The sequence below is a fragment of the Osmerus mordax genome, chromosome 7 (genome assembly GCF_038355195.1).
Source record: "Osmerus mordax isolate fOsmMor3 chromosome 7, fOsmMor3.pri, whole genome shotgun sequence".
Lineage (NCBI taxonomy): Eukaryota > Metazoa > Chordata > Actinopteri > Osmeriformes > Osmeridae > Osmerus > Osmerus mordax.
In genome coordinates this window covers 19,594,244-19,621,696 of record NC_090056.1, presented here as the reverse complement: position 1 = coordinate 19,621,696, position 27,453 = coordinate 19,594,244, and the positions used below count along the sequence as shown (strand labels likewise).

Below are 27,453 nucleotides of genomic sequence, written 5' to 3'. Positions count from 1 at the left end.
CGGCCGGGAATCAAACTGGCAACCTTCAGATTATTAGCCCGATTCCCTAACCGCTCAGCCACCTGACTCCACTTTTTAAGGTCTGCGATGGGAGGAGGGGAAGTACCTTTGCAGAATGACATTTTAGGGGACACCTGTGATTCATTCTGCTGCACATAAAGTCCAAAAGAGGAAAAATCTGTCAAGCAGAGCAAATGTTTTAATGGTGTCCAAGGATCGATGCTGTCAGCGCAGGCATCCTGTCTGGGAATGGGTGCTTTTCGGGGTTAATGCCACCTCCTCATCTCAAGGAGAAGGAGGACACCTGATGTGGACTATCTGAAGTAGGATGGATTTGAGGAAATTGCTTGAAAAACATTGACTGGTCTTACACACACACACACACACACACTCGGAAGGCCCCCAGATCTGAAAAACAAATTTGAAAAGTAACCTTGGAAATCAATTAAGGAGTCCCTGGGAGCTGGAAACCTCCTAACGGAGAAGGCCACCTCTTTCCCTTCTCCTTCCATCCCCCTTTCACTGCAGAGTGAGCCTGACCCCGTGGCAGAAACATCGCCCGCCGCACAGAGAGGCTCCATGGGGTTTTTATGCTGCAAAGTGCCTTATAGGTTGTCAAAACGTCTTAGGAGTCTTGTTAAAGAAATGCCACAACTCATTTCCGTGTAATACAATTCATATGCTGTTGAAAGAGGGCATGTCCAAACATCTAAACAGCCTTGCTTTTTAGGTTTCACATTAGGGCTTGTCTGGGAGGGCTTGTCATTGATTGACATTATCAGGCCTGACAGGGCCTCATATCAAGGTTAACCTCATGGACGAAAGTGCCACCAACACGGACTGCTGGACGGACACACACACACACACACACACACTCAGAACAGAAGCTCCCCTCCACTTGCTTGTAGAAACTGGTACTAGCTAGGTTGGCCAGGCCTAATATGAGTGTGTGTGTGTACCAGGTGGAGATTTCCGGAGTCTTAATTGATAACTAATGGAGCAGAGTGTGCTGGGTTGCCCCAAGAGAGGGGCCTGATGGCAGTACTGGGGTGTGTGTAGCAGGGGGGGGCGGTTAGTGACTGTGTGAGTGGGGTGTGTGTGTATGTGTAGCAGGGGTGTGTGTGTGTGTGTGTGAGTGTGTGAGTGTGTGTGAATGGCTGGGGGATATGTGTGTGTGGCTGGGGTGTGTGTGTGTGTGGTATTTGTATAACACACAATCTCACACACAATCACACACACACACACTCTAGGCCGAAACTGATCATAAAAGATCCCTTTGATCAAAACACCATGCAGTAGTTAATCTGTCCAGAAATGAGCTCATGGAACACTGAATACCCTCTCTTGATTCCCCTCTCTGCAGAGTATCACCCAGTGCCTTGCTGCACCCTGGCAGAGAGGGGAGGAGGCAGGGGGGAGGGGGGCGATGGAAAGTCACCTGTCCTGTGTAGGCTTCACCATCTTATTGGACATCCAGTTCATTTGTGTTGTTATTATCAAGTTTTGAAGCGTTATCTGGGAGCTTCATCACCCACTGCGCTAACAGCATCAAACTTGGCTGTTTTTGATCTCGTCTGTCAGAAGTGCTCTCGTCACATGCTTTTGGCAGTTTTTTTTCTCCTCAAACAAATTTGAGTTTGACTCCATGTTTCCCTCCTGTTTCTGTAAAGCCGTAACGAGCACGTTTGTGTCTTCAGGGCGTGTTCGTCCTCAGAATCTTTCCTCTCTGATTAGTTCCAACTTCAACCTCTTTCCCCATCCGGAGAGAAACTTAGAATATACATTGTTTTCTGCAGTCATTGTCCAGTCCAATGTGTGTGTGTGTGTATGTATGCTTGTGTGTGCATGCACACCTGTGTGTGTACGCCTGTGTGTGTGTGTCAGCAGGGTGTGGCTGGGAGGAGGGTGTGTCTGGTAACAGCCTCCTCTGTGAGTTCCTCAGACCAGCGTCTGTAGACGTCCTCACATCCCTCAAGGTCGCCCTCAGAAACACGGCACACACACAAGGTCATGCTGGAGACTAAAAGCAATAAGTGCTTTATTGATAGAAAAAAACCTACAGCAAGCAGGCAGATGTGCAACCAACTGATTAATAATAAAATAGATTTGTGAGAGAGAGGGACAGGCAGGGGGAATGGGGGGGGGGATCTGTGCTGTTGGCATGCTTGCACGCATGTGTGTGTTTGTGTACACGTGTGATAATGACGTGTGTGTGCGTGCGCTTTTTCTGTAAAAGAACATTTTGTAAACAGTTGGCTGTGACTGTATTGACCTGGTGTGTTCTGCATCCCCACAGTAAAGCATCGATCCTGCAGCGGAATCTAAAAAATCCATTTGAATCCAGTTGTTAAAAAAAGACCAGAATGTGACTGAACGGTGCTTGTGGCACTTGTCCTGGTCCATGACCTCTGCGCATGCTCTAATCATTTCCTTGTTTTAGGTCATTGTCGTGTTTTGCATAATTTTTTTAAAGAGCCATCCTTTTCTGCAGCTTTATGGTAAATGCCAACCGGTATCTCTATTTTCCATATTTTCACACAGTGTCTTTTGTTATAGGACCAACTATCTTATCGAATTATGAAAATAGGGAAAGTACTAAGGTCACTGGTGTTTTTACAGAAGTCTTTTGTAACGCCTGACTGGCTGCTAATCTCTCCGCCTGCCTCAGACGGGCTTCTGTACACGCTGGCAGAGATGCCAGGGCAGGAAGCTTCCTCTGGACGTGGCAGTGCCTCCATCGATGAAGGTTTCTACACCCCCCCCCTCCTCTACCTCCTCCTCCCCCTCTCCAGTACAGTTCGGCACCCCAGAGGAGGACAGGCGAGCGGGAGGGTGGGAATATTCCATATGCCAGTCCCATTGTCTCTCCTCCCCTCTCCTTCCTCCCTCATCTCTCCTCCCCTCTCCTTCCTCCCTCATCTCTCCTCCCCTCTCCTTCCTCCCTCATCTCTCCTCCCCTCTCCTTCCTCCCTCATCTCTCCTCCCCTCTTCTTCCTCCCTCATCTCTCCTCCCCTCTCCTTCCTCCCTCATCTCTCCTCCACCCTACTCTCTCTCCTCTCTCCTTCCCTATGCTCTCCCTCATCTCCTCCTCTCTCCCCTCTCCACCCCACCCCCTGCCACAGAGTAATCACCCAGTGATCCTCCCCCGCCTCTCCCCAAGTACTGTACATCCCCCCTTCATCCCCCATACACCCACCCACCCCTACATACCCCCCTCCCCTTCTCCCCCTTCTCTCTACTAGTTGGCAATGGCATTGTTTTTAATCATCAGAACCCCGAAATTATTATTATCACTTCTGATGCGGCAATTAAAACTTCAGGTCAGAGGCACAACGAGCGCTGATCAGGAGCCGAGCTGAGAAGTTTTAATTAGACGATCGGAACCATTAATGCACAAAAAAAAGGTGTGCGCTGGGAAATTAACGGCAACGTCTTAATCAGGGTTAGCGACTCCGAAGAGGAGTCAAGTGAACAGAGAGCAAAAAACAAATCATTTCCGCACCACTGGGATAAAACTCAATTAAATATGCATGCGGAAAAATGGAAATTTTCTAGCATCGACGCCGCAGACTGTTGGAAAACTGAGGCAAAATCTCACTGCGGGGTCAACGACCTGCTTATTGTTATTCTTGTGTAATAAAAAGGAGAGAGGGGCCAGATGCGGGGTCCGGGGCGGGGGGGGCGGGGCCGTCCGTCAGTGGCTTTCCGCTCCGCTTCCTCACGTCTGAACGTGTCTCTCACTCGGACCTCCGTCGCAGAGACCAGGGAAACTCTCTCTTCCTGCTGGCTGTAAATTATCAAAAAAAATAAAAACGAGATGTTTTTAGGGAGTGGGGATGTTGTACGTGTGTGTGCCTGTGTATGTCTGGCACAGGACTCCTTGAGTACACACACACACCACCCTGGAGAAAGAAACATACTAAAGGTTCTCTCTGCCACACTACGGGAGATCCCTAGCCTCGTCGATGAATCTGCTGCAGGTTTATAAAGTTATAACGGAGCTTTTTAAAGAGCCCGAAAAGTCCAGGTTGTATATTGAAAACTAATCCGGACCCGCTCAGACGATTCCCAGGCCTGTTTGGAATTAATTAAGTTCAGATATTACCCAGGTTTTGTCCCGGTGTCAGTCACGATGTAGAAACTCAGTAGGAAGCTAAGAAACTACTATATCAATGTTTGATTAGGTAAAGACATAAGCTGGAGGTGAACTGGTAGTATTATCTACAACTCATGTTCAGCTTCCCCTGTGGATTCACCATTCAGCCATGAGAACCCTGGTTGAAAACCCCACATTCCTTGCAGTAGAAAGGGTTTAGACTATACTTGCCTAGAATTCTTGCTGTCCCCATAGGGTACGTATCGCATGCTACATGATTGCTTGACAAGTTTTCCTTTTTATTGGAGTACCTCCACAGACAAACAAGCGCGTTAGTCAGCTCGCTTTTGAAGTCTGTTGTGCTCTGTTTGACAGGAAAGGGGGGCGGGAACTTGACCCCTGTCAATCAAGGCTCTTGTTAACGCCCCCCTCTCATGTCTATCCAGGGGCAGTTGTGTCAATCAAGGCTCTTGTTAATGCCCCCCTCTCATGTCTATCCAGGGGCAGTTGTGATCACAACCCCAGCGTGTGTTCCCTCAAACATCTCACCTCCGACCGCACTGTTAGGGTTTGAAAGACCACATGATTGAGTTTGATATCTTTCTGGCACACAGACAGAGACTGCATCAAACAAAACAAGTCTCGTGGGGTTTTCTGGAGTGTGTGTGTGTGTGTGTGTGTGCAGCATTGAAGGATGGATCTGAACAGCCACCTTGCAAACAGCTCCCCGACGCTGAGAAGAAGCAGAGACAGAAAGCGCTTTGATGCGCATCTTCAAGCACGTCCATGAAGAAGAACACTGGCCCAGCATAAAGAACGGGATGCATTCAAAATAGTTTCTCAACTTTTTCTTGGGGGTTTGGCCTTATACAGTCCGTCTGAGGCCGGTGTTTAAGCCCTGCACTGTTTCCACTGAAAATGTTGTCACCGTTTTCATAAACAGAAAGACCAGAAAAAAAAGTGTGTTTTCTAAAACATCTGTAAACGGTAGCACTCACACTCGCACTGACACTCGCACTCCCAGCCTGGATGGTCCTCTCCAAACGCTCTGCTCTGACAGCAGGCGTCGGTGAACACGGAGGAGAGATCACCCTGGCTGAGACTGACTTGTTTTTCTCTCTCTTCATTAATAAGAGGGATTGCTTAGTGGACTCTCCTGGAGACACGGGAGTCTCTCCTCCAGGGGATAGCTGTTCTTTCATGTATGTCCCTGCAGATCTGATCTAACTGTATGCCATCATGCACACCAACGACTTCAGGTAAACACACCAGCGTTTCCATAACAATCTCTATTGTTAGGAGAAGAGGGGGAAAAACTGGCTGTGAGCAACAATTCTTCATACGGATAAAACCACCATCCAGACCGCTTCCACACGTCTCCTAGACAACAGACTCTGTTTCACAAACCGGCACTAAGTTTTGTGTTTTCCCCCCAGAATGCTAAAACGTACAATTGAAAATCACCTTTTTTGGATGGGTTGGTTCATGTCATAGGCCGATAGGTCGGTCAGGATGCAGGGTCTGTTACAGCTGGTGCTGGGTGGAACGTTGCTTATTGTTAACAAGAAAAAGTCCATAAATAGTCCCAGATGGAGAGAGGCTGCAGAGCGGGGCCATATCCTACAAGGAGCTTGAGATTGCAATGCAAAGGAAATAGGTAGTTAAAGCTTGAAATACCGAGCACAGTAAACAGAAAAATGACCTCCACTACAACACTCAGATGACCTCAATCTTCCTTCGAAGGGTGTTTTAAAAAAAGGAAAAAGAAAAAAAACTTTGAATTTATGTCTTCCACATCCTAATAGTTTTTCCAGCTGATTTGTTTTTCCTTTCAAAATTGCCGTCCTCTAAACGGTGACCCTTTAACCCTGAGCAGCAATTGTCTTACACCAAATTGTACAGTAATACGCTGTAAATCTACGGCCCCTCAAACCTGCGCATTATCCCTGTAGTCATTGTTTCGAAGAGGAAGTCTGTGATGTAAATACAGTAACTGAGAAAGCATGTGTGGAGAGCCCGGCTCATTGTCTGGCGGGTGACCGTCTGTACACTCACTCAGACTCCACATCCGCAGGTGATTCCACAGCTTTGAGGAGGAAAATGAAAACAAGGCTTAGTGGTGCTCCACGGTGACCTGCCCTGCGTCTCCCACTGCTAGTCTGGGACTGAGAACGTGAAGGAGCCTACACCGTGTGTCACACGCTGGGAAACCAGGCGTTAACACGTCTTACTGTCCCCTCCACAGGAATAGGGGATTTGTCGAAGCACAAAGCATGATGACGTTGTCAGACTTTGTCTCAGAAGAGACTCCTAGGAGTGAACATTTACATTTAGTCATTTAGCAGACGCTCTTATCCAGAGCGACTTACAGTAAGTACAGGGACATTCCCCCGAGGCAAGTAGGGTGAAGTGTCTTGCCCAAGGACACAACATCAGTTGGCATGACCGGGAATCGAACTGGCAACCTTCGGATTACTAGCCCGATTCCCTCACCGCTCAGCCACCTGACTCCCTACCACCTGAACACCCACCTGAACACCTAGCAGTAGGTTCATCTCACTCTTGTGGTACAGTATTACAGTACCTCGAGTAAATCCTCTTGCTAAATGTTACATTTGTATTGAGTTCCTGTCTTTGCTGTCTGCACATCATTTCATTGAGAAGCCTGAAAAGAAAATCCAATCTGCGTATGAACCCACAACCAGGTCCAGAACCAATCTACCCTTAGTGTCCCTTTTGTATCGCTAACAATTACTTAAGGAAAGTAGAAAGTAAACAGCATATTATTCACAGACAACAAAGCTCTGGCCTTTGTGCACGTTAGTTAGAACGAGATTAAGATCTGGCCTCGATTTTGAGTCTGGAAAAGCCGCTGTCCGAGGTTGCCGTCGGTGACCGTGGCAGGCGGGCGAAAGGTAGCAGAGCAGAGAGTTTCTGCCCTAAAAAGGCAGTTCTGGGATGTGGAATGCTGCTGTCAGCTGGCCCCGTCTCATCACAGGGCATGTTTTAAAGATAGTCCGCCTGGGTGACATCATGCCACCCATTCCTGCCGCACACTCTGTCACGGCCATTGTTCAGTGAAGCCTCAAGAATAGAAAAAAGAGAAAAAAAGAAAAAGGTCAAGGGCCTGTGTAACGTCAGTCGAGTCAAACACACAAAACACATCTCCCACCCCCCCCTCCATGCATGTGTCAACTATTCATTATTTGACTCATCCTGGTTCCATGTTGATTGAATTATCGACTTCAAATGAGTGACGGTTGTCAGGCTTTTGAGCGGCATGTCTCAGGAGTCGTCTCCTAGCTCGCCACGCCATCAGGCTGAATGGAAACGCACACCGTTTGCCGCTGACGGCAGCACAGAGCACACGGACGGGCCTCTCCTGTCCTCCAGCCTGTCAGGGTTAAAGCTAAGCAGCTCTCCCCGTGGCAAAGCCCACAGCCCCGCTAGGTGAGGGAGGAGATAACATTTCAGTGGTGTCTCCGTCCTGCTGTCATGTGAAGGATTATGTAGCCGTGTACTTGCTGCCTGTTGTACCAGAGAGAGAGGAGGTGCTGATACTGATCTACTTATGGTCTCCCTTCTCTCTTTAACTCTTTTCTCTGTCTCTCTCTCTCTCTCTCTCTCTCTCTCTCTCTCTCTCTCTCTCTCTCACACTCTCTCTCTCACACTCTCTCTCTCTCTCACTCTCTCTCTCACTCTCTATCACTCTCTCTCTATCTCTCTCACACACTCTTTCACTCTCTCTATCACTCTCTCTCACTCTCTCTCTCTCTCTGCCACCGAGGGTATAAAAAACCCATCTAGGTTAAGGTGGAACTAGATCTGAACCCCCTTCTCCTCTTTTCCCTCCGCTCCTGTGATGGCTGTTATTGTCAAGTGCCAGCGTTCATGTTGTATTTATAGCAGCTGTCAATGCGACTAAAATACAGGTTCTTTTTTTCCATCGGGAAAGCTAAAATCAAACCCTGGGCATGACACCAGAGCACAGTGTCCGCTGAAGGATAGGGCTGGATTTGGCTCAGTGTCATTCAGATAGCTGATAAGGCAGAAGAAGAGGGGGAAAAAACCTGTTCCTTCATACCGACTCAAACTGGTTGTTCTTTTACCATGTTTAACATCTCCTCCTTCTCCTCCCCCGTCTCTCCTGCAGCTGAAAGGAGTTTATGCACTGAAACGACCTCAGGAAAACCCAAGATGGCCGCCAAAAGAAAAGGTGGCCTAAAACTCAACGCTATCTGTGCCAAGCTGAGCCGTCAGGTGGTGTTCGACGGCAGCTCCCAGAATGCCGAGGGAGACCTGAGCGTGGCGGAGAACAGCGAGCAGGGCAGCTCCCACTGCGACGACGGCGAGGCCGGCTTCCCGGAGAGGCTGAGCCTGGACCAGAGCCTGGAGGAGGACCAGAGGAGGAGGGAGGCCATCGAGAAGTGGGTCAACGGGGAGTACGGGGACGAGCCCCCCGCCCTGGCCTGCGGGGCCCAGACGGAGCGGGGACTCAGACCCCACCATGACGAGGACGCCCCCCCCGAGGGGGTGTACATGGTACAGCCCAAAGGCTGCAGCGACGAAGAGGACAACGGCGACGGCTCCGAAGCCATGCTGGGGTCCCAGGACGGCAGTTACCACGACGACAAGGACTCGGAAGACGGCCGGCACAAGGAGGACGTGTTCGTGCCTCAGATTGAGCCCCAGGGTCGGCCAGCGCCCTTCTCCTCCCCAGGTACTCCCCTCACCCTCCTGCCCTCACCCCTCCTGCCCTCACCCCTCCTGCCCTCACCCTCCTGCCCTCACCCCTGCTGCCCTCACCCTCCTGCCCTCACCCCTCCTACCCTCACCCCTCTCCCTCCTCCCCAGGTACTCCCCTCTCCCTCCTGCCCTCACCCCTCCTGCCCTCACCCCTCCTGCCCTCACCCCTCCTACCCTCACCCCTCTCCCTCCTGCCTAGGTACTCCCCTCTCCCTCCTGCCCTCACCCCTCTCCCTCCCTCCTTCCTCTTCTCGATCTCCTTCTTCTCATTTACACTCTTTAAAGTTCAAGTTTACCCTCTTTTAAGTTTACCCCTCTCAAAATCCAGATTTCCACAGATTATGGGCGAAAGACAGCTGGTGAGATAGTCACCTCCAAAGAGGCTTAGGAGAAGCAGAACTGGAGTGTTGCTGTAGGATTAAACAGTGTCGGCTTTACAGTAGAACTGATACAGCTGACAGAGAAGGAGATTTTGAAGTTGTGTGTGTGTGTGTGTGTGTCTGTGTGGTTAACTGCATCATGATGAATTTCCTATTTGGAGCAGGCTTCCACAACACAGGCATGTGTGAGGGCCGCGGCGTGAGGCCCAGAGTGTTAGGCAGGGCCTGACTAAGCTTCATATTACACCCAGGATTACACACACTGAGTCTCCTCTAAGCTCACTAAACTGAGGCCACCCTCTCTGAGGCCACCCTCTGTGAGGCCACCCTCTCTGGGTTCACCCTCTCTGAGTCCACCCTCTCTGAGGCCACCCTCTCTGGGTCCACCCTCTCTGAGTCCACCCTCTCTGGGTCCACCCTCTCTGAGGCCACCCTCTGTGAGGCCACCCTCTCTGAGGCCACCCTCTCTGGGTCCACCCTCTCTGAGGCCACCCTCTCTGAGGCCACCCTCTCTGAGGCCACCCTCTCTGGGTTCACCCTCTCTGAGGCCACCCTCTCTGAGGCCACCCTCTCTGAGGCCACCCTCTCTGAGTCCACCCTCTCTGAGGCCACCCTCTCTGAGGCCACCCTCTCTGAGTCCACCCTCTCTGAGGCCACCCTCTCTGAGGCCACCCTCTCTGAGTCCACCCTCTCTGAGGCCACCCTCTCTGAGGCCACCCTCTCTGAGGCCACCCTCTGTGAGGCCACCCTCTCTGAGGCCACCCTCTCTGAGGCCACCCTCTCTGAGGCCACCCTCTGTGAGGCCACCCTCTCTGAGGCCACCCTCTCTGAGGCCACCCTCTCTGAGGCCACCACGCTGCAGGCCACCACGCTGCAGTCCAACACTCTGCAGTCCACCACGCTGCAGTCCACCACGCTGCAGGCCAGGAGGAGACCAGGTCATGCCTTCGTCTCTGGAGGAGATTAGCTCACAGTCAAATAAAACCCGGAATAGACTAAAAGCCCATTTGTTAAACAATAGCTGACAGACCTACACACCACAGAATCATACCTTGAGGACAATTAGTATACATACGAGCTACGATTAGTGGTACTGTAAACTTGATGTAAGCACATTTAGATTCATGTATTCATCGATATGCTACGTTGTAAATGGCTAGCAGCAACGCGCTGTTTAATTATCCTCTCCTCTTTACATGGTGTTCCTTTGGTATCACTGGGGGACTAGCAAACAGATAAGGGTGCAGCAGGCTTTAAACGGCATGGCTCGCGAGGTAGCAGCAACCAGAGCTAACTGCACAAGCAATATGTGGAAAATGAGCTATTTACAGGCTTGCACTTGTTGAACCAGGAAACCAGGAGTAGTCCTGCGTTATCTGAGAAACTAGGCTATATACAGTAGAATTCAAAACACAGAGCAGTAAAAAAATAAAAGGGGGGAGGGAGAAAGAGAGAGAGAGGGGGGAAGGGAGAGAGAGAGAGAGAGAGAGAGAGAGAGAGAGAGAGAGAGAGAGAGAGAGAGAGAGAAAAGAACTGTCAATCTGATAACAGAATGAGATAAAGCTTCTATCACCCCCCCAGAGTTTGGTTGTTGTGGTACAAAAGCTGGTTTTGTTTTCAGTCAGTTTTCTGCTTGCTCTCCCAGCTTTTGCACATGCTCGTGTGGCCTGTCATTTGATGTGGGGTATGTACCTCAGAGTTATGTACAGTTATTTAGTCTGCACAAGGTTTGTGTTTATTTGGTCCCTTTTTTTCCACGGCAGAGCAGCACAGGCCAGGCCCTGACATACACAGGGCCAAGGGCTTCTCAGAAAACCAGACATTTCGTTTTTTCCGGCAAACGCAAACAGGTGCTTTGTGGTTTTAATTAGTCATTTTGTGTTTATTTCATCACAGGGTAAAAAACCCTTGTCTGTAAATATGTGTTAGTGTTGTCAAACAGCCTTACACCTTTCTCTTCACTGGCTGCCTGGCTACTTTACATCTCATAACAAAGGCTGAGTGTTTGTAGACTGCAGAGAGAGAGAGCACACTGTTAGGAGCAACTCTTGTCTTTGGATTAGTTTCTCTTTAGTTCTTTTTTTTTTTCCGAGTTGCTCTTTGTTGATTGTAACTAGGGCATCTATATTGCCATGTTTCTGCGAGGCTCACAATTAAAACATTTTTCCCCCTCCTTCTCCCCCACCGCTGTCTTTCAAAGGCTGATGCTGAGCGCACATAATTATGCATACAAACATAGTGGCTTAATTATCTCTCACAACATCAGTGACAATGTAATTAACAAACATTGCAAGATCAATGAGAGAAACTGCGACCTTCAAAACATTTAACTCCTCATATTGAGGCACCGTGCGGATTCCCTATCAGTGGAAAAACCCAGAATTCTTCTCCTAGATCATTTAGATGTGGTACTACCAGGGCCCCTTTTAATCCACGCAGTGGAAACGGCAGAAGCACAGCTATGAAAGTCTCGCCAGAGACGCTCTCAGGGATCAAACACGTCTGGCCTGTTCACTTTAAGGTTATTCCAGGATCATTTGAACCCTTTTCAGAGGGAATGTCATAGGTTGAGATATTGTATCCACTTACAAAAGGGGCGAGGAAGTTTGTGGGCCGGTGCTGGCCTGTGTCTTAGTCATCACTTCCCAGTGAACACAGCAAGCGAACACGCCCTGTAGGACATGGTGACAGTACAATCCAGCTGAGGGAAAGCATGCAAGGTTATCGATTTGAGAGTGATGTATTGGTAGATATGGCCCCGCCCCACCACCCCCACCCCGACATGTAAAGTCTCATTAATTTTCACCCCAGTAAGGGTTTGATGGAGCTCATTCCAGAGAGCCAGCGTCCGTGAGCCCTCTCATCTTCCTGCTTCCAATTTTACGACTAACGACATCAGCCTGAGTACACATTATTCAGCCCCAGGTTTTTTCTTTCTTTCAAAAGACAATGTTTGACCAAACGATTAGCGTTTGGACATGTCTGCTCTAAAACCAAAGTGTATTTAAACTCCTGATTAGGACGTATAGAGTCCAACCTCCCTCTCTTATCACTCCTCACACCTCCGCCTCCCTGCCAGGGAGCCCAGCATCTGAGAGCACCACCACAATGTCCATGTTTGGTCAGCCTAAAGGAGATATAATGTCCATTTGTTATCGTATCTGGGGGGGAAATGTGGCCTAATTACCTCAAACAGGAACAAGGCTCAGGCCTCGGTCGCCAGTTGGAATTTGCCAGCATGAAGTGGCAAGATTAGGGCCCACTTCTTTGTATATTCTCGAGTGACAGGGAGAGAGTAAGGGAGGGAGAGAGAGAGAGAGAGAGAGAGAGAGAGGGAGAGAGGGAGAGAGGGAGGGAGGGAGGGAGGGAGGGAGGGAGGGAGGGAGGGAGGGAGGGAGGGAGGGAGGGAGGGAGGGAGGGAGGGAGGGAGGGAGGGAGGGAGGGAGGGAGGGAAAGAGAGAGGGAGGGAGGGAGGGAGGGAGGGAGGGAGGGAGGGAGGGAGGGAGGGAGGGAGGGAGGGAGGGAGGGAAAGAGAGAGGGAGGGAGATAGAGAGAGAGAGAGAGAGAGAGAGAGAGAGAGAGAGAGAGAGAGAGAGAGAGAGAGAGAGAGAGAGAGAGGGAGAGAGAGAGAGAGAGAGAGAGAGAGAGAGAGAGAGAGAGAGAGAGAGAGAGAGAGAGAGAGAGAGAGAGAGAGAGAGAGAGAGAGGGAGGGAGGGAGATAGAGAGAGAGAGAGAGAGAGAGGGAGGGAGATAGAGAGAGCACAGTAGCAAAAGGGCCAATCTCACCTTAACCCAGCAGTCTGTCTCCCACACAGTGTCCACATGACATCATTAAGAGGCGTCCCGATAACACTGGAGGAGAAAACTCATTTACATGGTGTTTTAGAAAGGTTATCTTCTGTCTGCTGCTGGTCTAATCCTTTCAGTTCAAGTCCAATCATTTGCCTGCCATTGATAGCATGTCACATGGTTGGAGGGGATTACGAATGTGACCTAGCTGATTCTTCCAGAATACGAATGATACAGTAAAAAAAAGAAAGTATTAAAGCAGGTTTTAACGATTTAACGTAAAAGTAAGATGATATTCCTATTATCAGCTGCTTGCTAAAGCTACTAACACCACAATATAGTCTACTACCATTATTTAGCTTATCTTCAATTTAATCATATGACAATTATTTGTGTAAAATATTTTATTTTATTTATTTTTCTGTTGGGAAGATGTGGTGGTCTATATACTGGGCTACATGATCCGTCACCGATTTTAGACGTTACTAACTGACTTGGCATTCCTCTGATGCACCTGTTACCAGTAAGCTTGTGGGTGGGTTTTTAAACCCACTTCTAAATCAGTGGTCCGGTCAGAACGATAACAAGCCAGGCTTGTCAACTGACACTTTTCAAACTGTTTCACCACGTTTAGAGCAATGCGTTATCATATGGGAAAGCTAGGGCTACGCTAATCCAGAGGCATTGTACTGTATCGTGTTCCGTTGAGGGTAAACAGAACAGGTGGCAGGTATTTTGAACGATTGGCCCAATAAACTAAGATATAATCAACTTCTTCCTGTGTCCGTGTGAATTCCATCCCACTCGGTGGTCTGAAAAGGAATGTAAAAACACGTTTGGTTTGATGATATCTAGCAAACAGACAGGTATTTCCTCTCAAATACCTGATCCATTTCTCTTACATTTTTCATGCCCTTTCGATCCGCCGGATCCACTTTCATACTGAGAGGGGAGTAACTCCGACACAGCGATGGAAATTTAGGGATTATTTTACACGCCCGCACGTAGGAGATGTGAAATGCATGCAAGGGGGGGTGGAACCGAGTGACCGATTTAGCAATAACACAGAAATCCGAGACAAGAGCTGAAATATTTTCGTATTAATTACCAAGACGGCAGCTGGTATTACCTCTGGCCAGATCGAGTGTTCATATGCGTTAGAGATGAAATAAGCAATCAAATAAATGAAGAAACAGGCAGGAGCATGATCCTGGACCAGGGCCAGGGAGAGAGGCTAGGAGGCCAAAAGTTCTACATGACACCCAAGTGAAGTTGTCATCTAGGGTGTAGCGACCATGTTCAAATATCTCCTCTGACATCTCAAGATTTTTGCAGTAGATCTGGATCAGTAAACACTACCGTTCAGGGACAGAGCTGGCTGCCTCAGGATTTGTTTCCTAAGTACCTCTGCCCCCCTCTCTCTCGCTCTCTTACCATCTCTCTCTATCTTCCTTTCTCTCTCCATCTCTATCTTCCTCTCCATCTCTCTCTTACCATCTCTCTCTATCTTCCTTTCTCTGTCCATCTCTATCTTCCGCTTCATCTCTCTCTCTTTCCATCTCTCTCTTCCTCTCTCTCTCTCTTAATGATGGCTAGTTAATGCACACCTCTGTCTTACCCTCTACTTTCAGGCAAAATCATTTCCCCCTTTCTACTCTCTCTTTGACCCTTTGCGCTAACCTGGATGAAAGTTAATGGGCCAGAATGAATCTCCACATAATGCAATTAAACTATACATTTACTACATTTCCCTGTGTCCTTGGGGAGGTTGTCCAATTTAATGGACTCTTAAAATAAAAAAAGCAACGTTTCACTTCACAAATATGTAGAAGCACATATCTGGTCTCTAAAAGGAAGTGACAGTTGTTTTGTGTTTGAAGGAACCTATCTTGGTGACTTCCAACAGCACAGAAGCATTCAAGGAATGTCATAGGTTGAGATATTGTAGGTAGTATCTACGTACAGTGTGCATCTTTTGGTTTGAGAGAAAGTCTTTAGTTTTGATTCTCACTCTCATAACCATTTACCATCAGTCCTTTCATTTGACTAACAGGGAAATGTAATCCGGTGGGTTTTTGCTAAATTTTCCACCAGCTTAAAACTGCACAAAGCAGTTGACAAAAGGCCAAACTGTTTCACCGTAGATACAGTACATTTGCTTCTTCTTTTCAACTTTTACGATTGTTAGATTGAAGAACTTCAAGCTTCCTTTTTCTATCTTTTTATGACAGTTTAGTTTTTTTTTCCCCAAAAAACAAATGTCAGTCTCAACGGCGAAAAAAGAAAAAAAACATTTATCGATCGTGTCGTCTCACGTAAGACCTTCCTGTTCCCCCTTCTCTCAGCAGGAGAAGCTTCGGCTCTGCGGGACTACGCAGCCAACACCATGAACGAGTTCCTGGGCATGTTCGGCTACGACGACCAGCAGGTCCGGGACGAACTGGCCAAGAAGATCAGCTTCGAGAAGATGAAAGCTGCCGCCGCCTCGGACGCCTCGTCCCTGAGCAGCGAGGAGGCCACGCGACGTGCCCGCTTTTCCAAGTACGAGGAGTACATCCGCAAGCTGAAGGCCGGAGAGACCCTCCCCTGGCCCATGCACGGGCAGAAGCCCGAGGAGATGAGCTCCAAGCTGGCTCAGGAGAAGAGCTCCGCGGCCACCGCCGCCCTGCTCCAGGCCTCAGGCTGCCTCCCCGGAGCCGAGCCCCAGGCGTACCCCTCCTCCCTGGAGCACAAGCAGCAGCAGGGGCCTCCGCCCCTTGGCCCGGCCCCCTCGCCCAGCCCCTCTCACATCCAGAACCTGGCCTCCAGGGCCTCCAAGTACGACTTCTTCATCCAGAAGCTGAAGCTAGGCGAAAGCCTGCTGCAGCAGAACGGCAACACCTACAAGCGGCCCTCCAAGTACGACCTGGAGAACGTCAAGTTCCTGCACCTGTTCAAGCCCGGTGAGGGCAAGCCCGACATGGGGGGCGCCATCGCCTTCAAGACAGGCAAGGTGGGCAGACCGTCCAAGTATGACGTCAGAAACATCCAGAAGCTGATGCCGGGGAACCCAGAGCCCTCTCTGATGCCCGGGGCTCATTCTGCCCCGGCGGGGAACCTGGGCCCCCAGGGGCCCCCCACCTCTGCCTCCATCGGGGCCTCGGCCCCCCCAGGACTGGGCATGGACCAGGCGGGTCACATGGGCTTCAACACCTCAGACTACATGAAGTCCAGCTTCTCCAAGACAGACTCCATCACCACGGGAACAGTGTCCTCTGTCAAGTAAGGGTTCATCAGTCCAACATCACCTAGGCTGTTTAAAACTGGTAGTTGGTACAGAGAAATGTTTAATCATGTTTGTGACACATTTTCCTGTGGGCAAACTGTGAAAACTGCTACTGGGGACCTCAAGATCGTCGTGGAACAAATTTAGGCAGCGTACCAAATGTTCCTTGAAGCGATTCATAACTACCATTACTGAATTATTAAATGGAGTAAACCATTAATCTAACTCACCCCCCCAGTCTCCATTTTAGCTGTTGTTTTTGAAAAGATTCCAGGCTCAACTGTCTTCTAATTCTCCTCCACACTCTCTCAGCGGGACACCTTGGAGCCTAATGTGCGTCTCACATACACTTAACTGCCAGTGAGAGTCAGTTAGCCTAACGCAAAGGTAATTGGTACCTCAACAACAGGCGACGCGAATGTAGTGTGAAATAGCGCGTAGCGCCCAATAGATCCAGCTACATGATGAGTTGCGAAAGCCAGAGAAGTGTTTACTCTCCGGAACTCTCCGCCGAGACTGATTTAGCACAGTCATCGCAAAGTGACTGACTTCCTGCGTTCGGCTGGGGTGTAACAACTCTCCCTTTAATTACTCTGGAGCCGTGACTAACCTCCCGTTGCGTCACCGGGACTGGCTTAACGCCGCCTGACGACCGTGCTTTGAAAAGGACAACGGGGGGTCTTTCAGGGAGCTTGGCTAGCTTAACCTGTTAGCTTCGGGAAACAGCCTCCCCTAAGGCAGTTTGCTCCTTTCAGACCTCGTCCGTGTAGTTCGGCAAGACCTATCAAAGTCCAGGTCTAGGTGTCCTCAAGCGGAGGGTTCCTCTTCCCTGGGGTTCGGTCTGGTTTGCCAGCACCAGGCCTGGCTGTAGCGTAGCCGCATGCTAGGGCAGGTAGCCCAGCCCAGTGAGAGGGGAGGGCGGTGCAGGCTGTGAGAGGTGCCTGCCAGTGCAGCTCCCCCTCTGGGGGAGATTAACCCCGGGGCAGCCCCCTGCACAGAGCCGCTCACGTGGGGCTACATGCCAGCGCTGAGGGGAGGGGGGGGGGGGCTGGACTGTATGGCACTCTGATCCCAGCAGCGCGGAGGGCAGGGTGATGGACACCCTCCATACCGCCTCGCCGGGCTAGCTCCAGCCCAACCCGCCCCTCCTGGAGCTGGGAGGCTCACCCTGTACCGGAGCTACAAATGTGATGCGGGCCTTTTGTTTGAACTCAATCCATATTGCTGATTGAAGATAAACTGACAACAGGCGTTAGATGCCAGGTCCTCTGGGATCCTCATAAAAAGTCTTTTTCAGAGCATCTCTATGATCCCGTTTTGCATATTAGCACTCTAACCCCCCCCCTCCCTCCTCCTCCTCCTTCCCCCCCCCCCCCCCCCTCATGAAAGATGAATGCACCTACCCTGCCTTTTGCCTTTCATTGCTGGCAAACCATGCATCAAAGTATGAAAGTGTGACCCCCTCCACCCCCCATCCATTTCCTGATTCATTCCCCTAGACAAAAACACAGTTACGCCACCAGAAAATGTATATTGATAGCCCAAAGTTTTTTGAAAACAGCGCGTAAGTAAATATTGTGTCAGTTTGTTTTTATTAACAGCCGGCGCCCGCTCCTCCATTAATCCTACCTTTGTTGTTCCTGCCGCCTTAGGAACGGAGTTCCAGCGGAGAAACCTGTCACTGAAGACGTCAACCTCTACCAGAAATATATAGCCAGGTATGCACACGTCCTCCTCACAGCCACCAAGCTGAGATCCACACACTATGTCCCCGACATGCACACACAAACCTGTTTTATTAATTGTTGGAGTGTCTCTTGCCCGGTGATGAATGGGGATGGTGCACTGGCCTGTGGAGGCTTGGTGGAGTGGAGGAGGAGGTTCATGAGCGGAGAGCAGGCCAGGTGGAGATGAGCTGTGATGTGTAGGCCTGCCGTTAGTTGGGGAGGTGTGAGCTTTGCTCCTAATCTGTTTTAGAGGACAGTCGGTGTCAGTGGCGTCAGCATGCTGGATCAAAGAGTTCCCAGCAAGGACAGAGGCTTTCAGCTAAGGCCTTGAATTCCCCTTGTCTTGGTTTAAAGCAAAGCTAGCCGCAAGGATGTTTAAACCGGCCTCTCGCTCAACCAGACAAAACATCAGTCCGTCTCACATTTCAATAGACACGCAAAACAATATCCCCATTCTGGATTCATTTTGAAGCGCCACTAGAAAGGTGATTATCTCTTGTTTGTTTATTCGGTTTGAAAAGAAAGAAAAACAGCATTTGAAAAGCCAAAGTGGCTTTGGCATTAATGATCACTTCTCCAAGCAGTAACATGAAGGACACAAATCAAAGACCTGGCACTGACTGACACTCACACACACACACACACACACACACAAGCATCTTCCTGTGCACTGAAACACACACACAAAACCCCTTCCTTGGACTGATTACATTTTGCAAGAAGATTTAATTAAGGAATTTTTAATGAGGCTTCTGCTGGCACTGCCAAGAACTGTTTTGATATTTGCGCTGCATAATGCATAAAATTTGTCTAAACATCTCGGCAGTTGATGCACAGGGAGGCAGCAGATAAGCCTAGATACTGTTTCAATTTCCGTGTTGGGGAGGAAAAAAAAGAGAGAGAGGGAAGGGTAGAGGAGGCGGGAACAGGGGGATGAGAGAAAAGAAAGGCTCACTAAAGGGGCAAAATGGAGGCTGGTACATGTTTAGGGTCCTGGGGGGTGAAGGAGAAGGGGGGAGGTTCATCTCCGAAGCTACGGCTAATGAGCGCACACTTATGCTAAAAAAAAAAACAACAACTTTGTAAACGTTTTGACTCCAGTCCCCCCCCCCCCCGCCCACCCCCCACCCACCCCAGCTAAAATGGAGGGAAAACTTCTCTCTCTCCTCGCAGAGCGGCGGTTTGATGTGTTAAGGAGCTTCCCTGGTAGTGTTTAGAAGCAGTTTTCCCTCTTTAAATTCTTTCATGCACCCAACACTGCCTGTGCACTTTGATCTGCATGTCTCTATTGTAACAGGAGATGCGTTGCAATCTCTGTATCGTGGCGATATTAATATTTAATCTGCAGCTGAATAGCGGTGGGCCATTAGGCCCTGGACACCGCGAGTGGGAAGATTGTCCAGAGGCAAAGTGATACAGCTGGTCAATGAGCAAGCGGAGAGGGGTGGGCCAATGTCCCAGGGGGCTGTGTGTTAGTGCGTGTGTGTGTGTGTGTACCTGTCTGTGTGTGTGTGTACACATACTAAAGTAGAGAGTGGCTCAGCAGCGGCTTGAAGTCTGTCAGTCTGTGTGTATCAGTGTGTGTATGTATCTGTGTGTGTATCAGTGTGTGTATGTATCTGTGTGTGTATCAGTGTGTGTATGTATCTGTGTGTTTATGTGTGCGCGTGCGTGTGTGTATCTGTGTGTGTATGTGTGCGCGTGCGTGTGTGTATCTGTGTGCGTGCTTGTGTTTGTGCATGCTTGTGTGTGTATCTGTGTGTGCGTGTGTGCATGCTTGTGTGTGTGTGTGTGTGTGTGTGTGTATCTGTGTGTGTATGTGTGTGTTTGGCGTGCTTGTGTGTGTGTAATGCTAGCTCCGTTTTTGTCTTTTCTCTAAAGAAGCCGTCAAACCTTCCCGAAGCCCCCACCTCCACCTCCACCTCCACCTCCATACCCTGAGCCCCCCAACACACCACCAACTTTTAAAAGGTAGTGGACCTCCCTTCCCTTACTGGAGCTTATCACCTCAGCACAGTCATCCTGAAACACTGCTCTGGGATTACCATCCAGGCACTAAACACACACTCGGAGGGAGGGAGGGAGGGAGGGAGGGAGGCAGAGATGGAGGAAAAAATGAGGGAGAGAGGGAAGGAAGGAAAAAAAAAATCTATTACTTAGCCCCTTTTTCTCCTCTGCGCTCGGAACAGATGGAGCTTTTGGCAGTGGCAGCGTAAATGTTTATTTGTGTGTTTTGAGTGGTAATTGGAGCTTTTTAACAGTCATCATTGGCAGGCTCATAATCACGACCGCAAACACTCAAGCACGCGGGGAGTCGTAGGGGAGAGAGAGAGAGAGGGCCCTTTAACTGCCTCTGTACCTGTAGGAAGGCCCTGCCTCCAATCTGGAAACCTCACAGCCAGAGGAGGGGGAGGAGAGGGAGGGGGAGGAGAGGGAGGGAGGGAGAGAGTTCCCTCTCCAACCTCTCTCGGCAGACCTAACCTTTTTCTCTGATTAAAGCGGTGCGTTGAACCTGGGAAAACTCTACATTGATTCGGCAGGGTGTTTTTTGTGTGAGGTGTGGGCAAAACAGGCGTGTGTGTTTGGGGCTAGGGAGGCTACAGTTTAATAAGTGTCTTTGCCGTCTGCTTTGGAAATAAATGGAGCTAATTTGGTAGAAATTGGTGTGACAGACTGGTAAATTGCGTGCGGTGTGGTGAAGGAGAAGCGTGTGTCTGCTACGAGAGAGCCGGGCCCTCCCTGCTCTCTCATTAAGCCTTCTTATTCCTCTGTGTGTTCAGTCTGGTTTGGTTGTGAAAGGCACCTTGAACTGTGAGTGACATGCTGCACTAGAGCCCTGGCATGGCAGTCTGAAGAGGCTTTTCGAACGTCTTGGTGAAGGGTATTCTGTGAGAGAAGGAAGACGGTGATCTCACCAGGGTAACTTCAGCCATGGTCTCATCGCACAGCGTTCCTCCTCTCCGCCTGCCTTCAATAGGCCCAAACGTGTTTTTATAACGTGATACATGCATGTATTAAATGAACTGTACAGGGGGATTTGAACCTGTGACCTCATGATCAGTTAAACGCTCTAACCACTAAGCCATGCCATCTCTGTGAGCCAGTGTGAGATGCACGGGGTCAGTCCCAGCCCTGGCCCGACCCTCCTCCGCCCTCCTGATCCGGCGCTCTGTGTTCACGCCACACTTCCTGTCCTTTAACTGAGCGTTTCCTGTTTCCTGTCTCCAGGTTTTCCGGTAGCCAGCATTGTGGACATGTGCATTGTGCCTACCAGTACAGAGAGCATTACCACTGCATGGACCCTGAATGCAACTACCAGGTACGTCTGTGCACAACATCGCCTCGTTATCTAGCCAATCACGCGTCAGTGTCCCTCGTTTCTGCCGCGCTCCACCAATCACGGACTCTTCCTCTACCCTGTCCACCAATCACGGACTCTTCCTCTACTCTGTCCACCAATCACGGACTCTGTCTCTACCCTGTCCACCAATCACGGACTCTTCCTCTACTCTGTCCACCAATCACGGACTCTTCCTCTACCCTGTCATCCGATCACGGACTCTTCCTCTACCCTGTCCACCAATCACGGACTCTGCCTCTACCCTGTCCACCAATCACGGACTCTTCTTCTACCCTGTCATCCGATCACGGACTCTTCCTCTACCCTGTCCACCAATCGCTGGCTGCGGTTCGGCGCTTTGAAACACCTGTCCTTCACTGCCGAGGCTCAACCATAACGGCTCCTGAAGGGCCGAGCACTCGGGCGACGCCAACGTCGTTTCACATCTCGCTCATACTCTCGTTTATGATCACGCAGTGGTGAAAACGGAGTTTTAAACACAGTCTTCCTGGTACGTGCAGATCATAAATCTTCATATCGGCCGACACCCAAACCAAGCTTGTGGAGAGGGAACTTTATGGATGTAGGTTCACGGAACAGGTTATGACTGTGGACCGTCAGACAATACGGACCAAGACACTCCCCCACACACACACACTCTCCCCCCCCACACACACACACTCCCTGCCTCTCTCCCTCAATAAGCTGATTCCAAGAACAGTTGGTCTTTGACAATTGGCCTTTTATCAAGGGTTCATTTTAAATATGCTTCCTTTTTCTGTGTGTGTGTTTTCCTGCTAGCGACATCTGCCATAGCTAGAGGCCTGTTTTTAATCCCCTTTCACGTGATTAATCTGGTTGTGATCCTACGAGCTGACACGTAGGGCTCACGTAGACAAACCTGAAGCTGCTCTTGATGTGGGTTATGTGTGTGCTGGAGGCGGGCAAACACAAGCTGATCTGTGGAGAAGAAGAAGACCATCCTCGTCCCTTTCAAGCCATGTTCTCCTTCCTTTCCCTCCTGTTTTGTGAATGAAGACGTCCCCACTCCTAATCTTTCTCATCTGCTTCCGATCAAGAGATTACGTCTTGATTAATAGAGCCGGTTGCTGTGGAAAGATTTTTTTTTTGTTTGTTTTTATATTATTTACGCACCCGGTTCACACTTTACCGCTTGACAAAACCAACTCTTGGAAGAATGTGGTGAAGAAAAAAAAAAAGCTTTGAAATGAATCCAAGTCATCATTTAGACTGTTAGTTCTGGTTATCAGTGCATTTGACACGCCCAAGCTCCCGTCCCTCACAGGCGTCGTGGTGCGTGTTGTTCTGATGTGCAGGCCTGCACGCTTTTCCACGTCAATATCCCGCAAAACAGCCCAGCCGAAGACGAGCCGTCTCTCCAGAGGTCACATGACACACAGTCCTGGAATATTATCCTCCTGCCAGCCTCTGGATGATTGGCTGTGTCCGGACATGCTCCTTTTATGGGCGTGTGTGTGTGTGTGGGTGTAGCGTGTGTGTGTGTGTGTGTGTAGCGTGTGTGCGTGTGCATCTCACCACACTTGTGGGAATCCTAAAATAAATGTAGCAAGTGTCTCCCAGCCTCATCACCAGTCAACTGAAAACAAGCTCTTTAACCCAGTCAGCCTCTTCCAGGGCCTATTTCTACACCCATGATGGATCAAATGTAGCGTGACCGCAGTTCAACTTATCTACCGGTTACCATCAGCCCTGCCACACAATCACAGCAGCCCCGGTGGGACTGGAGCAAATAAAAGAAGTGAAACATTTTTTAAAGGGCCCCAAGAAGTGAAAAACATGACGTGTTCTGGGAGAGGGACCAAGAACTGAAGGCACACCACTCCTGGTGATCCGTGGCCACGATCACGTCCGTCCTGTTTCAGAACCCACGCCCGGCACACACGCCTGGCACACGTGACCCTGCTTACGTACGGCAATTAGATGAGTTTTAAGCATGGCGTTCCTCAGATCTTCATCTCCCACTGTATGTAGAAATGGATTGAAGTAGCGACGGTCTCATTGATTCAGACCTATCAAGTTGCAGTTCCTGTAACTTCAGCTTAAACCCAATTACAGCAGATTTGGTTGCTCTCCGTCTCTGTGGAGTGACTTTTCTTGTTTTCCTTCCCAAGCTTGTCAGTGTAGGAGGATTGTAATTTTGAGGAGAGTATCTTAGCATATTCCCTCATTATTACCAGAGAAGCCGGTACCAAAAGCGAGCGTTAATGCTTTAATTAAAAATGGAATCATATCTCGGCGAGGGAATTGAAAAGGAAACCGTTTTTTGGTTGGCTTGTTTGTTTGTTTTGTTGTTTTTCCTCTCTCGCTCTCTCTCTCTCTCTCTCTCTTGCTCTCTCTCTCTCTTGCTCTCTCTCTCTCTCTCTCTCTCTCTTCCCCACCACCCCCTCCTTCTCCCCCCATCTGAAAAACCATCTGCACGGAACAACATTTCACTAGAGCCAGGAACATCGGAACTGTGATCTGGCATGTCAAGTGATCATAATAAAGAGAGTGAAAAAAGAAAACTGAAAAAGAAACCAAGTTTCTAGAACGTATGTCTGACCCACCCCTGCCCCCACCTTCCTCCAGGGTCTATGATGACACATTTGGATAGGTCACAGCTTATTTGAGGAATGTAAAGTATATGCGGTCATTAAATAGGTGGCCTTCTCTCTCCATTCCACGGACACCCCCAACTGCCAGTTGTCTCCCTCGCTCCGCAGCTGTTTCCACGGCGATAAAGTGACTTGTCGCTGCTTTTGTGAGCGTTTAAACAAACACTGAGAGGTTTCTGTGCTCCTGCTTCCCTGACAGAGGTTCACCAGCAAGCAGGACGTGATCAGGCACTATAACATGCACAAGAAGCGGGACAACTCTCTTCAGCACGGCTTCATGCGCTTCAGCCCTCTGGACGACTGCAGTGTGTACTACCACGGCTGCCACCTGAACGGGAAGAGCACACACTACCACTGCATGCAGGTAAACACACACAAGCACACACACACACACTACCACTGCATGCAGGTAAACACACTCACACACACACTCACGCATACTCACACACGCACTATCACTGCATGCAGGTAAACACGCACACACACACACACACACACACACACACACTACCACTGCATGCAGGTAAACACACACACACACTACCACTGCATGCAGGTAAACACGCGCGCACACACACACACACACTACCACTGCATGCAGGTAAACACACACACACACACACACACACACGCACTATCACTGCATGCAGTTAAACACGCACACACACACACACTACCACTGCATGCAGGTAAACACGCACACACACACACACACACTACCACTGCATGCAGGTAAACACACACACACACACACACTACCACTGCATGCAGGTAAACACACACACACACATTACATTACATTTAGTCATTTAGCAGACGCTCTTATCCAGAGCGACTTACAGTAAGTACAGGGACATTCCCCCCGAGGCAAGTAGGGTGAAGTGCCTTGCCCAAGGACACAATGTCATTTGGCACGGCTGGGAATCGAACTGGCAACCTTCAGATTACTAGCCCGACTCCCTCACCGCACAGCCATCTGACTCCAGACACACACACACACACACACTACCACTGCATGCAGGTAAACACACACTCACACACACTCACACACACACTACCACTGCATGCAGGTAAACACACATGCACACACACGCGCACTCACCCACACACCCTCACACATACTCACACACAGACACACACACACTCACACACAGACACACACACACTCACACACAGACACACACACACTCACACACAGACACACACAATCTACCACTGCGTGCAGGTAAACACATACACACACACACACACTCACTCCCAGTCTCAAACCTAACCCCCTAACTCACACACGCCCTCAGCCGCACACATCACACACCCAGGACCTGTTGGCACCGTGGCAGATCTACGTAAAGCTTCCTGCCAAATAGGATTTTGCAGAGCCATGCATAATTAATTCATGGGCATTCCCGGTCCACAGCAGGGCAGGGGGGTGTCCAGTCATGTGGCAGTATAAACCCTCTCCGTACTCCCTGGTGTTTACCGCCTGGTGTGGAAGGCCTGGTCCCTTCACACAGTGTTTACCGCCTGGTGTGGAAGGCCTGGTCCCTTCACACAGTGTTTACCGCCTGGTGTGGAAGGCCTGGTCCCTTCACACAGTGTTTACCGCCTGGTGTGGAAGGCCTGGTCCCTTCACACAGTGTTTAGCGCCTGGTGTGGAAGGCCTGGTCCCTTCACACAGTGTTTACCGCCTGGTGTGGAAGGCCTGGTCCCTTCACACAGTGTTTACCGCCTGGTGTGGAAGGCCTGGTCCCTTCACACAGTCAGGCCTGGTCCCTTCACACAGTCAGGCCTGGTCCCTTCACACAGTGTTTACCGCCTGGTGTGGAAGGCCTGGTCCCTTCACACAGTGTTTACCGCCTGGTGTGGAAGGCCTGGTCCCTTCACACAGTCAGGCCTGGTCCCTTCACACAGTGTTTACCGCCTGGTGTGGAAGGCCTGGTCCCTTCACACAGTGTTTACCGCCTGGTGTGGAAGGCCTGGTCCCTTCACACAGTCAGGCCTGGTCCCTTCACACAGTGTTTACCGCCTGGTGTGGAAGGCCTGGTCCCTTCACACAGTCAGGCCTGGTCCCTTCACACAGTGTTTACCGCCTGGTGTGGAAGGCCTGGTCCCTTCACACAGTGTTTACCGCCTGGTGTGGAAGGCCTGGTCCCTTCACACAGTGTTTACCGCCTGGTGTGGAAGGCCTGGTCCCTTCACACAGTGTTTAGCGCCTGGTGTGGAAGGCCTGGTCCCTTCACACAGTGTTTACCGCCTGGTGTGGAAGGCCTGGTCCCTTCACACAGTGTTTACCGCCTGGTGTGGAAGGCCTGGTCCCTTCACACAGTCAGGCCTGGTCCCTTCACACAGTCAGGCCTGGTCCCTTCACACAGTCAGGCCTGGTCCCTTCACACAGTCAGGCCTGGTCCCTTCACACAGTCAGGCCTGGTCCCTTCACACAGTCAGGCCTGGTCCCTTCACACAGTCAGGCCTGGTCCCTTCACACAGTCAGGCCTGGTCCCTTCACACAGTCAGGCCTGGTCCCTTCACACAGTCAGGCCTGGTCCCTTCACACAGTCAGGCCTGGTCCCTTCACACAGTCAGGCCTGGTCCCTTCACACAGTCAGGCCTGGTCCCTTCACACAGTCAGGCCTGGTCCCTTCACACAGTCAGGCCTGGTCCCTTCACACAGTCAGGCCTGGTCCCTTCACACAGTCAGGCCTGGTCCCTTCACACAGTCAGGCCTGGTCCCTTCACACAGTCAGGCCTGGTCCCTTCACACAGTCAGGCCTGGTCCCTTCACACAGTCAGGCCTGGTCCCTTCACACAGTCAGGCCTGGTCCCTTCACACAGTCAGGCCTGGTCCCTTCACACAGTCAGGCCTGGTCCCTTCACACAGTCAGGCCTGGTCCCTTCACACAGTCAGGCCTGGTCCCTTCACACAGTCAGGCCTGGCTTCTCTTCCTGCCCAGAGATGTGACGGCCGTGAGAAACGTGGCAGTATTGTTTCTCAGAACCATTTAGGGGCAATTCAGGATGGCACAGACCAGACCCATGAAGCGTCTCTCTAATACAGCAAGCAAGTGGAGTAGGGCGACATGTCCGATGCCAGGCCACTAAGGCATAACAAGCTGCTCACGGATGAGATTTGGGGTGGTGGGGGAGATAGGCACAGGTTTGCCACGTCTATAAAAGGGAATTTCAGATCCTCCAAATCGCCATTTAAGAGAAGTTTTCATGTGCTTGACGAAAAGTGTGATAAAGTAAATAAAAGAGAAATTAAAAGGATGAACACAGTCCGTCTCTCTCTCTCTCTTGCTCTCTCTCTCTCTCCCTCCCTCTTTCTATCTCACTATCTCTCCCTTTCCCAGGACTCTCTCGCTCCTTAATTGGCATGGATAAAATTCAGTTAGTTGTTTATATAAACCTCACATTTTTCATCTTTTAGTACCAAGCTGCGAGTTGAAGATTATTCTGTTCCGGATTTGTTTAAT

At 50.1% G+C, this 27,453-nt stretch overlaps 1 protein-coding gene across 6 annotated transcripts in view; it reads left to right on the top strand.

The window, feature by feature from the left end:
- casz1 (castor zinc finger 1) overlaps positions 1-27,453 on the top strand; it is a 70,299-nt gene that overhangs the window by 20,262 nt on the left and 22,584 nt on the right. For 4 of the 6 annotated variants that reach the window (XM_067239436.1, XM_067239434.1, XM_067239433.1 and 1 more), the window contains exons 2-7: positions 8,251-8,817; positions 15,358-16,273; positions 17,930-17,995; positions 19,886-19,975; positions 21,233-21,323; positions 24,180-24,344. In XM_067239436.1, the coding sequence (XP_067095537.1) occupies positions 8,251-8,817; positions 15,358-16,273; positions 17,930-17,995; positions 19,886-19,975; positions 21,233-21,323; positions 24,180-24,344 (1,895 nt within the window). The remainder of the gene's footprint in view (positions 1-8,250; positions 8,818-15,357; positions 16,274-17,929; positions 17,996-19,885; positions 19,976-21,232; positions 21,324-24,179; positions 24,345-27,453) is intronic. The other 2 variants (XM_067239438.1, XM_067239437.1) reach the window with 1 other exon arrangement.